This window comes from Heterodontus francisci, chromosome 1 (genome assembly GCF_036365525.1).
Source record: "Heterodontus francisci isolate sHetFra1 chromosome 1, sHetFra1.hap1, whole genome shotgun sequence".
Lineage (NCBI taxonomy): Eukaryota > Metazoa > Chordata > Chondrichthyes > Heterodontiformes > Heterodontidae > Heterodontus > Heterodontus francisci.
Window position 1 is genome coordinate 138348440 of NC_090371.1, and position 12776 is coordinate 138361215.

The 12776-nt window shown below is 42.3% G+C and overlaps 1 protein-coding gene across 1 annotated transcript in view; it reads left to right on the forward strand.

Moving 5' to 3' along the window:
• Positions 1 to 12776, forward strand: part of rfc1 (replication factor C (activator 1) 1) — a 92113-nt gene that overhangs the window by 73405 nt on the left and 5932 nt on the right. The window contains exons 18-24 of the mRNA XM_068036681.1: positions 482 to 577; positions 2791 to 2889; positions 3765 to 3919; positions 4913 to 5030; positions 10697 to 10842; positions 11588 to 11801; positions 12017 to 12211. Of these exons, the coding sequence (XP_067892782.1) occupies positions 482 to 577; positions 2791 to 2889; positions 3765 to 3919; positions 4913 to 5030; positions 10697 to 10842; positions 11588 to 11801; positions 12017 to 12211 (1023 nt within the window). The remainder of the gene's footprint in view (positions 1 to 481; positions 578 to 2790; positions 2890 to 3764; positions 3920 to 4912; positions 5031 to 10696; positions 10843 to 11587; positions 11802 to 12016; positions 12212 to 12776) is intronic.

Below are 12776 nucleotides of genomic sequence, written 5' to 3' on the forward strand. Positions count from 1 at the left end.
TATAAGAATTGAGGGTTTCTGCCTCCACCACCGATCTGGGCAGTGAATTCCAGACATCCACTACCCTCTGGGTGAAAAAGTTTATCCTTATGTCCCCTCTAATCCTTCTACCAATCACCTTACATCTGTGCCCCCTGGTAATTGACCTCTCCGCTAGGGGAAACAGGTCCTTCATGTCAACTCTTATCTAGGCCCCTCATAATTTTGTACACCTCAATTAAATCACCCTCACTCCTCAGCCTCTTCTGTTCTAAGGAAGACAACCCTAGTCTATCAAATCTTTCCTCATTGTTGCAATTTTCAAGCCCTGGCACCATTCTTGTAAATCTCCTCTGTATTCTGTCCAGAACGATTATGTCCTTCCTGTAATGTGTTGACCAGAACTGTATGCAATACTCACAGTCTGTGCCATTTCTGTAGAAACACTTATTTATTTGATCCTCCAAATACTTCTGTGAGCCCCATTCTCTCTCATTTTCAGGGTGCAATGATGACTGTTGCTTTCAAAGAAGGCTTGAAGATTCCCCCTCCAGCTATGAATGAAATTATCCTTGCAGCCAATCAGGATATCAGACAGGTTAGTGACTACAGTAGTGAAGTAAACTCAGATCTTGGCAGAAAACTAGAGTCAATGATGAAATGTTTGTATTTGTGTGTAATTCAAGACCCTAAAGTGAAATTTTTCAGAAGTGCCTGTTTTCAGGTATCTCCTTGTTACCTCAATAATTTAAAAACCGTTTACCAGCCTTGTATCAGACTTAATGAGTTGGATTTTATCTGGCCCTAGGAGACGGGCAGAGAGGCAGCGTGCCTGACGTCCTATTCCCATGCCTTTTGTCTACAGTGGGCACTGGCGGATGGGAAGCCTGCTGGGAGGCCAATTAAACCACTTAAGTGGCCCATGAAGGGCCACTTAAGGGCTGCTTCCCATCTCTGCTGGCACTTAGCCAATGTCAGAGGGGCCCGCCACCACACGGAGAGACCGCCACATGCGATCTAGCAGTGGCCTAGCGGGCTCGGTGGGTGGGTGTGGGGAGGAGAGAGGTTTCTCTCCTCACGGAGCAATCCATGACCCACGGAGGGTTGCCCTCACCAAATGTCCCCTTTACTCTTTTCCCCCCCCCCCCCCCCCCCACCCCCCACGTCGCCGGGGCCTGCCTGACTGGCCCTGGTGACCTGACCCCACTTACCGGCGTCTCCTTCATCTTTGCTGCTCCGGGCCTCTTGTGGTACTGGCAGTGGCCACCACTTCCAGTGGTACTGCTGAGCTGCCAGCCCTCTGATTAGCCAGCAGTTCTTGGAGGCAGGATTTTGTCCCTTAAAGGGACAACAACCTGATGATTGGTGAATTCATCTGGGGGTTTGATAGAGGGCCAAGGGCCCCCCTCCCCACACCCGCCTTCCAGCCCGTTGCTGATCATGGCTGATCTGTACCTCAACCCATTTACCCACCTTTGCTCTGTATCTCTTGATACCCTTACCTAATAATAATCTATTGATCTCTGTCTTGAAAGCATCCACAGCCTTTGGGGGAGAGAGTTCCAGATTTCCATTATCCTTTGTGGAAAAAGTGCTTCCTGATTTCCTTCTGTAATGGCCTAACTTTAATTTTAAGATTATGTCCCCATGTTCAAGATTCCCTCAGAGGAAATAGTTTCTCCAGTTCTACCCTATCAAATCATTATAACTTTTTCGATACCTCGATCAGATCACCACTCAATTTCCTATGCTTAAGGGAATACAAACCAACTTTATGCAAACTGCCCTCATAATTTAACTCTCCAAGCCCCAGCATCTCTTGAATCTGTGCTATACCTCTCCAAGGCCAATATGACCTTCCTGAGGTGCGGCGCTCAAAACTGATGCAGTATTCCAGATGCGGGTCTGATCAAGGCTGTGTACAACTGAATCATAACTTCTTTCCCTTTTTATTGCCCCCCCTTTGAATATACCATTAACCTTTCTGATTACTTTTTGTACCTGTGTGCCAGCTTTTAGTGATTTGTGTACCTGGACATCAAACCTCTTTGCTCCTCTAATAGTGCAGACTCCTTGTTTTACTAGTATATTCAGTATCAGGGATGAACTTCAATTAATTTACTTCCCTAGTTTCCCATTATTATTTTACAGCAGACGTTTGAGTAAGGAGTCTGTCTTTACTTGGGAGAGGGACTTTCAGAAGTCGCTCACGAGTAAATTGGGCAACCCACATCTATTCATTTCACAGCAACTGGGTACATAGACCCTTCAATTGAAATTTAAATAACATTGGCAATAATGTCACCAGACTAAAAGCTTAAATGTTAAGGCTCTACAGTGACCTTACTGTTGGATATTAGAAAACGTTCCATCACGCTCTCGTCTCAGTATGTTACATTTAAAAAAAAAAATCATACCGCATATTGTCTTCCTGCCCCTCGCTTATTGGGTTGCTGTCTTCACTGTTTCTGAAGATCTGATCCTTGCCAGCTGGGAATGCTGCCAATTAGTCAATCCCTCATACAGCTCATTGTGGAAGGTAATTGGGAGTCTTGGAGTAAAGGGCCATGTGCACCCCCTCAGCTGTGGTGTGTCCATGACCCTAACTTAAAAAAAATAGTGTGTGGATGGGTTTGGGGTGTGGGTGAGAGGAAATAATTCCAAAGTTAATGGTATGCAGTTTCTGTTTAAAGTGTTCTGCAGTCTCCTTATACTTTGTCCTCTGTCCACCAACCCAGCATGAGTCCTACGTGTTAAGGCACTCTACGTTGACCTTGTACCTTGTGTATCTGTCTTTCCCACATTTTCTAGGTTCTGCATAATCTCAGTATGTGGTGTGCAGAAAGTAAAACTCTGACTTACGATCAGGCCAAAGAAAATGGCAGCAAGACCAAGAAAGATATTAAACTGGTGAGGCCATTTATTCTTTATTGTTACACATATAGGAATGGAATTATTATGTAGAGTATTATTTGTGGAGTTTTGGGCTTCCCTTTAAGAACTCAAGAATTTGTATCCTAGCACTGATTTGATATTTGTTCTTGCTCAGTGTAATTTGGTAAATCTTATTTTTTTGGTGAATTTTCTGCTTGAGTAGTGATGTTAGCGCTGGGGAGTGGAGCGCGTTCCCTTTAGGGCATTCAGCATTGGAATCGAGTAGTCTCAGGAAAAATTGCAAAGTGGAAGAGAGATATAAATAGAAAATAGATCTTTTGGAAAATCGTATTGTACTCTTCTTGCTTAGTGTATCATATCGGAATGGTATTTGTGATGGTATTTATGGGCGGCACAGTGGCGCAGTGGTTAGCACAGCAGCCTCACAGCTCCAGCGACCCGGGTTCAATTCTGGGTACTGCCTGTGTGGAGTTTGCAAGTTCTCCCTGTGTCTGCGAGGGTTTCCTCCGGGTGCTCCGGTTTCCTCCCACATGCCAAAGACTTGCTGGTTGATAGGTTAATTGGCCATTATAAATTGCCCCTAGTATAGGTAGGTGGTAGGGAAATATAGGGACAGGTGGGGATGTGGTAGGAATATGGAATTAGTGTAGGATTAGTATAAATGGGTGGTTGATGGTCGGCACAGACTCGGTGGACCGAAGGGCTTGTTTCAGTGCTGTATCTCTAAACTAAAAAAACTAAACATGATCCTATTATTTTGAGAAAGGCATGAATCTTGATGAATATAAAGAGAAACCCTTTTGGATATCCCATTAGATAAATGCACCTCATATATTTAAAAAAAAATCTATATAAAAAGTGCTTACAAAAAGTCAACTTCCTGATTTCAGGGTCCTTTTGATGTTGTGCGAAAAGTGTTTGCTGCTGGTGAGGAAACTGCCCACATGAGTCTGATAGACAAATCAGACCTCTTCTTTCATGATTACTCAATAGCACCACTTTTTGTGCAAGAAAATTACTTGCATGTGAAGCCAGCGGCTGCTGGGTAAGTAGCAAAGTATCGACCTGCTCCCCTTGTCCTTTCGTATTTTGGGATATATTTCCATCTATGAATAAATGTTTTTGTACAAAAATGTTGAAATAAGGTTGGGATGTGTGTTTTTTCTGAACTGGTGATACCATTATTAATAATGTGTACAAAATTAAACAATGAATTAATAAATAAATAAAATCCAGAAGTACCAAGTTATTCTGGGTTCAATAATACAATTGATTACCTGTTGACTTGACGTTGATAATAAGATCTTTACATTGCTGGTGAAAGTAAAATCCAGGTGATTCAACAGCTGACCAGCGGAATGATGTTAAGGGGTAGTGTCACGACGGAGATAGTTTCAGAGGAACCTCTGCCCAAGAGTGTGCATGGCACAATTTATTAACTATAGAACTTTTTAAGGTGTGTGCATGTGTGATTTTTAGCAGGTCCTTGAATCACTGTGACTTCTCATGACGATATCTCACTTAGACAAAATTCTGTAGAGTTTATATCATGAATATATTTACATAATGTACAGTCCTTCCATAGCGATGTTACCCTGCTTAGGATGCAGTGCCAGAAGGAACTGGAATGCTAATAACTGAAGTGTAAAAAAACACAAACTTGAGTTTTCCCACAGCACCACAACATGTACCTTGGAGCACCAGGCAGAGGGTTGATTAACTGGAATTCATCATGTTTGTTAAATGCACTGTTTCCTTTTAATAGTTATGCATTTTAATTGAATGAACTGTAAAACCATAATGCTGAATGTCAATTTTGAATAGCAGTATTTTTGTATCTGAACATTTACATCCTGTAGTTTAGACAGCTACTGAGTTTCATTGCTTTCATAGCTTATTCAAAACAGTTGATCTGTATGTTCCTAGCTGTCTTTCCACAGCATCTTATCTACTTGTTGCCTGTTACATGACAAATGTCGTCACTGAATCCAACTTCACTTTCTGCTGTTAGTTGTGTTGTTCTGTGCTTATGTTTTAGAGCAAATCTGAGGAAGCACCTCATGCTGTTGAGTAAGACGGCAGAAAGTATCTGTGATGGGGACCTTGTTGATAAACGAATCCGCTCTCTGCAGACGTGGAACCTACTCCCCACTCAGGTCAGTGCTGGTGTGAGGTGTGTGTTGAGTAGGAGGCATTTTCTCTCTCATTCTTTCTTGTTACTTTCTATGTCTGTTACTGATCCCGAAATGTGCCTCAATTGAATTGTGTAAAATTAACTTTGTTTCGCAAGTTCTGGAATTGTGGTTTGAAGTTTCCATAGTTGCAGGCTACTTGCCAAATAACTAATAAATCAATATATTTATAGTTGCCTTTGTCTGTTTGGTTCCATGGGATAGTACTCGTAACTTCGAGTCAGAGGAATGTGGGCTAAAGCACCACTTCAGGACAGGAGTTTATAATCTAGTCTGACACTTAGTGCAGTTCTGAGGGAATGCTACATCATTAGAGTTGCTGTCCTTTGGGAGAGATTTTAAACTCATTTTTCTGCTTATTCAAGTACATGTTGAATAAAATCCCATGCAGCTTTTCAAAAAACAGAGTTCTACCAATCTCCTGGGCAGCATTTCTCTCCTAACACCACAAAAAACAAATTAGCTAATCACATTTCATCTCGTATATGGGATCTTGTTGCATGCATATTAGATGTTTTTTCCTACATGATAGCTGTGACTATACTCTGATGGTAATTCATTGGATAATGAATCTTTTGGGATGTCCTACACAAGTGCTAGTTCTTTCAAGTTACGTTTTGACTGGTTTAAATTTAACCTTAAACAAACGGCGCAGTGGTTAGCACCGCAGCCTCACAGCTCCAGCGACCCGGGTTCAATTCTGGGTACTGCCTGTGTGGAGTTTGCAAGTTCTCCCTGTGTCTGCGTGGGTTTCCTCCGGGTGCTCCGGTTTCCTCCCACATGCCAAAGACTTGCAGGTTGATAGGTTAATTGCCCATTATAAATTGCCCCTAGTATAGGTAGGGACAGGTGGGGATGTGGTAGGAATATGGAATTAGTGTAGGATTAGTATAAATGGGTGGTTGATGGTCGGCACAGACTCGGTGGGCCGAAGGGCCTGTTTCAGTGCTGTATCTCTAAACTAAACTAAACAAAGTAAGAATGATAGTGCTTCACGTGCATCGGACTAAATCAGTTCAGGTCTGACGTAAATAAATCTTTATCCAGCGCCACTCAGTTCCTGACTTGCTGCTGTTAAAGCTATCCTTGATGCAAATAATACTGAATGTGTTACTTATTTGGCTTTGTTGGACCTATTACGTGTAAGGAAATTTCAGTCTACCATTTTCTGACTACAGTTTGTGTGATCTTGCTGTGTCCAAATTGCTACTCAATATGCCAACATAGTTCTGTACCTGAAAGTAACTAATTGGATGGGAAGCACGACAGAGTAATGCCCATTGCTCGGTGTAATGGATTTTGTAGTGTGTCTTGCACAATGTATTATGCATGCAGAGGAGTGCAATGGCATAATGTTGCATCAGTTTAACTAATTTTCTAAGCTATTACAAAATGATTGTAATGTTTAATTTGCTGCTATATTTTAAATAGTCACTAAGTATGCAGTTCGTGTATTTAAATAAGAGAAATCAGTGGTTCTGTTTGCCTGTAGACTTTGCTTTCTGTTTTTTATGAGAAGACCTTGGATAAGTTGCACAAATCTGTGGTATTGTCAATTGTATTAATTCGTGATAATGAATTTTATACTTCGAATCATGGAATAGTATAGCATAAAAGGAGGCAATGTGGCCCATTGTATCTGTGCCAACCTTTTGAAAGGGCTATAAGCACTTAATCCTATTCTTCTGACCATTCTCCACAGGCCTTTTATTATTTTTCAAATATTTATCCACTTCCCTTTAAAAGCTAAAATGGATTCTACTTCCACCCCTTTTTTTCGGTCAGGCATTCAATATATTAACCCTCTGGGTTTATCAAAAAAAAATCTTCTAACCTCCCTTCATTCTTTTGATACTAATTTTAAATTTATCCCATTTAATTACCAACTCACCAATGGAAATAGAGTTCCCTAACTCTCGCCAAAACCCCTCATAATTTTGAGTAACTCCATTAGGTCTCATCTTAACCTCCTCTTCTAGTGAAGAGAGCCCCTCTTTACTATTCACTTACAAATAAAGCCTGTCTTCCTGATATTGTCTTTATAAATTTCTTCTGCACACTCCATAAAGCTTTGATGTCCTTCCTGAAATAGAGCATTCCAAACCAGATGCAATAATCTAATTGAAGTGTAACCAATGATTTTGATTGGTTTAACATTACTACTTTCCCTTTGTTTTTATAAATAGGGGCTTATAGTACAATGCTTTTTTAATAAAACAACTTTATCATTCTTCCCTCACCACTAGCAATGATATGTGTACCTGAATTTGTATGTTTTCTGTTCTACTTTTTTAAAGATTATTTTTAACCATTTAGTGCATGCTTTATCGCCTTCAGGCTCCTCCAAAAATGTTGCGTCAACTGCACAATGATCCTAACATTGACCCTGGCATGCACCACCGTTTATATCCCTTCAGTCTGACAATCTAACATCAACCTGTTTCCTGTCCTTCAACCAATTTCCCTTTGATATGATGTGCATTAAATTTATCAACAAGCCTGCTATGCAGCAACATAATAACTGCCTTTGAAGATCTGTAAACAGAACATTCACTTTTTTTATCATTCTACTCTGCTTATTTATTTAAAACATTTGCCTTTTACAAATTGGTGCTGCCTATTAATTTACCACTGTCTCTGTAACTGAGTAGTAATTTTATTCTGTATCCTGGTAGCTAGCAGTTTATTCGCTACAGATATTCATAAATCTCTTTGGCCTCCTTGTCTCGAGAGACAATGGGTAAGCGCCTGGAGGTGGTCAGTGGTTTGTGAAGCAGCGTCTGGAGTGGCTATAAAGGCCAATTCTAGAGTGGCAGACTCTTACACAGGTGCTGCAGATAAAATTGGTTGACAGGGCTATTACGCAGTTGGCTCTCTCCTTGCGCTTCTGACTTTTTTTCCTGCCAACTGCTAAGTCTCTTCGACTCGCCATGCTTTAGCCCCGCCTTTATGGTTGCCCGCCAGCTCTGGCGATCACTGGCAACTGACTCCCACGACTTGTGATCAATGTCACAGGACTTCATGTCGCGTTTGCAGACGTCTTTAAAGCGGAGACAAGGACGGCCAGTGGGCCTGATACCAGTGACGAGCTCGCTGTACAATGTGTCCTTGGGGATCCTGCCATCTTCCATGCGGCTCACATGGCCAAGCCATCTCAGGCGCCGCTGGCTCAGTAGGGTGTATATGCTGAGGATGTTGGCCGCCTCGAGGACTTCTGTGTTGGAGACACGGTCCTGCCACCTGATGCCAAGTATTCTCCGGAGGCAGCGAAGATGGAATTAATTGAGACGTCGCTCTTGGCTGACATACGTTGTCCAGGCCTCGCTGCCGTAGAGCAAGGTACTAAGGACACAGGCTTGATACACTCGGACTTTTGCGTTTCGTGTCAGTGCGCCATTTTCCCACACTCTCTTGGCCAGTCTGGACATAGCAGTGGAAGCCTTTCCCATGCGCTTGTTGATTTCTGCATTGAGAGACAGGTTACTGGTGATAGTTGAGCCTAGGTAGGTGAACTCTTGAACCACTTCCAGAGCGTGGTCGCTGATATTTATGGATGGGGCATTTGTGACGTCCTGTCCCGTGATGTTCGTTTTCTTGAGGCTGGAGGTTCGGCCAAATTCGGTGCAGGCAGCCGCAAACCTGTCGGAGTCTCTGCAGACACTCTTCAGTGTGAGATGTTAATGCAGCATCGTCAGCAAAGAGGAGTTCCCTCATGAGGACTTTCCATACTTTGGTCTTCGCTCTTAGATGGGCAAGGTTGAACAACCTGCCACCTGATCTTGTGTGGAGGAAAATTCCTTCTTAAGACTTGAATGCATGTGAGAGCAGCAGGGCGAAGAAGATCCGAAACAGTGTAGGTGCGAGAACAGTCCTGTTTCATGCCACTCAGGATAGGAAAGGGGTCTGATGAGGTGCCGCTATGCTGAATTGTGCCTTTCACATTGTCATGGGATGAGGTGATGATACTTAGTAGCTTTGGTGGGCATCCGATCTTTGCTAGTAGTCTGAAGAGACCACGTCTGCTGACAAGGTCAAAGGCTTTGGTGAGATCAATGAAAGCAACATAGAGGGGCATCTGTTGTTCACAGCATTTCTCCAGTAGCTGTCGAAGGGAGAACAGTGTGTCATTGGTGGATCTCTCTGCTCGAAAGCCACACTGTGCCTCAGGGTAGACACGCTCATAAATATGACTCTTTATAGCCACCACTCCCACTAGTCCCAGCTTGAAACGCTTTTTATCTGATTTCTGTCCTACCACAACGTGAAACCACTAGTTAGTCGCCAGTGATATCCTCTGTGACTGTGATCATGGGCACTTTCTCTTTTTGACTTTTCTGCAGTATTCAACGCTGAAACTCCTTCATTGTCCACCTCTGCACGACTGCCTTTCTTTGGTACCACTTCTGTGGCTGGAAACCAGTTTTTGCTGTCTCGTGAAAGCCTGAGTGGAGAGACCTGGAATGACATATTAGTCAGTGCACCTGCTTGCCTGCATTAGGACACAAGCATGCAACTACACAGTTTCTGCTCATTTAGCAGCCCAGAGCAGCAGATGTCCAATCTGATGAAAGCTTGCGCACCCATTAAAAAAAATGGAGCTTTAATACTGTTGGAGACCAAGAACCGGCCTCATTAATAAGTAAATTGTGATAGAGGGCTTTGTATCTGCTGCCATTCACCAAAATGTGGCTTGAGTCAATTGCTGGGATGCACAGAAATATTCCCTTTGTTGCCTATCCTCTTCCTTGAGGGGAAAGGCCTGATTTAGGAGCTGCATCTTTTTGTAATGAGCTCAGGACAGTGCAGGGTCACCCATGTATCCCACCACTCTGATGCTGTCTGTTGGGTTTTCGGTGCTCAGTACCAAGGTGCCACAGTAATCCCTGTTTCCTTAAATGTAATTGTTATCTATGCAGAAATTCTGATTCAACAACTGCATTAGTAAGATAAAGAAATTAAAACAGAACATTAACTGCACATAGAACCTGGCCAAATGACTCATAGACCAAACTATTAAGAGTGAAATGGGCGATCATTAGATTGAAGGATTGGTTGCAAATTTGAAGATGAGATTTTAAAGAACTATTCTATAATAGTGTGCTGATGAACAAGATGAACTCTAAATCTCTGAATATATTTTTTCACTGATTTTTGAGGCAGTTTGGTTCTTTCCTTGTGATCTAAAACCTGGCTTTGTTAGTTACATTAGTTTCAGTCTGTGAGTTAATTCTCAGTTGGGTGGAACAAAATGTGATAAAGGAAAATGAAGGAAATTCAGCCTTGCTTGAATTGTACCTTCTGCTGGCAGGCCAGAAAATAGCATTGATAAGTCTAACAGCAGCATTCTAAGCAGTTCTGATGAAAGGTCACAGGCCTGAAACATTAACTCTGCTTCTCTCAGTACAGATGCTGCCTGAACTGCTGAGTATTTCCAGTATTTTCTGTTTTTATTTCAGATTTCCAGCATCTGCAGTATTTTGCTTTTATTCTAAGCTTCTGGGTTGTGACGAGTTAAACCAGTGTACCGCATTAGAGGGGTGCTGGGTATGAATTAAGAATGACAGTGAAAATATGTTTAAATGAATTTCTGCTGCAGACTGTTGAAGTCTTGCTGTCTTGTTGCTTTGCAGGCCATTTATGCCAGTGTAATCCCTGGCGAGTTGATGAGAGGTTACATGTCGCAGTTTCCAAGTTTCCCAAGTTGGTTGGGAAAATTTTCATCCACTGGCAAGCATGATCGTATCGTGCAAGAACTTAGCAGGCACATGTGCCTAAGGTATGGAGATGTGATATCAACAGAGCAGCCACTTAGTAGGACAGTATTTACATTGTGTGCTTTATTTAAAAAAGGGGTCACATTGTAAGGATCTCCTCAGTAGCTTAATAGGATGTATGATACTGAGCTATACAGATCAGGAAGGTCCGGGTTCAAGCTCCGATCATTATTAAGTTAGCTAACGCCTTGATGTTGAAGTGGCGGCATTGCAGTTGGTCTGGTACCTCTAGCTATCTATGGAGGGGGTTGGTTGATAGGAGTCAACCAGGATTATCACTCCTGATAACTATAAGTCACGTTTGCTAGGAATAGATTGGTGTGGACTTCAGGTCAGAATGGATTTATTTGTGATGCTTCAGTAGAGGGATAGCTAGTCAGCGCTCAGGGTTAGGTTCGCACACCAAAGGATGGTAACTTGGGGTAGGCACTAACCAAACTCTGCACTAATGTCGCCCAGTGTTGAGTCAATGCTTTGAGTGGGGAGTGGGAGAATGTAAGGTGGGTAAGTGTGCAGCCTCAGCAGAGTGACACACATTCAAGTGTTTGTCAGCCCAGTCTTTGGTGGTTTCTAGTGTGATGAGCACCCTGTTGAATGGCATGGAATCCATACTTGAAGCTGATCAGCCAAGAAAGAATACTGACAATAAAGATAACCAAATTCAGAAGAAGATGGTTTTTAATTTGTTTGTATTTGTTGAACTTGCTCCAACCTCTCACATCTATACTTCCTTTTAAAACTCAAAAGGACACATGCCAGTAAGCGTGCTGTAAACTTGGATTACCTTCCTTACCTGCGGGATGCTCTGGTGCAGCCTCTGACACTTCAGGGAACAAATGGTGTTCAAGAGGCAGTTGAAACAATGGATGCATATTATCTGATGAAAGAGGATGTGGATTGCATCATGGAGATCAGCAGCTGGGGTGGTCGACCCGATCCTTTCTCTAAACTAGATCCTAAGGTAACTCCAAGTCCATTTCAGTGCAGTCTGTTTCTGGTGGAACTGAATTTGATGCTTCTTCCATGTCTAAGCAAAATTCATATGTGAGACACACCTGATATTAAACTTCTGTGCTGCAGTAGGTCGAATAGTCTGTGTAATCCTTACCCATCTAAATTACTTACAGCATCTCAAACTTTTCATCTGCCCCCCCCTCCCCCCCCAACCCCTATCAGGTGAAAGCTGCATTTACTCGGACCTATAACAGAGAGACTCACTTGACTCCCTATACACTGCAAGCTGTAAAGAAATTGAAACGTGGAAGTGCAACTGGATCATTGCTGGACTCTGAGCATAATGATGAATTGCAGACAGAGGATGTACAATCAGAAGAGACTGAGGATAATCTGGAATTAGATGGAATGATTAAGGTACAACCTCATCTTTTACTTAATGTTTCTTTTTGAAACCACTTAAGAGATCTACCTCACTGAATAAAATGATTTGAAGTAGAATATTGACTGAAGAATTTTACCTGGAACTGCTTGATATTTAAAATTGAGCAACCAAATGAAGTTGCTCTGTAAAGAGGGATTGATGTGGAAGAGCAATGGCATAAATAGGATAGTCTGTGGAAAAGTCCTCTGCTCTCGACCCAGCTGCAGAAAGTTTGTATGAAAACCGAACAAGTAACTCCCCAGGAATAATAGCTGATTGAAGTATAACTTATGGATTGGAACGGTGAGTTGAGGATTTTACCTAGTTGAGAATTTAGGGTTAACCACATACCTCCTGTTGAAATGGACCTGAGTAGTTTGGACACTAGGTGCATTAAAGATGCTTTTATTTTGCACCAAGACCTGTCCTGGTGGTGATGGGCCTGAGCAGCCAAACTGCACCCCTAAAAGTAATCTTACGAAGTCAGGAAGATGCATTTTGCATTTTTAACCACAGAAATATACAACATAGAACAAAGCTGTTTACCCTGTTTTCTGT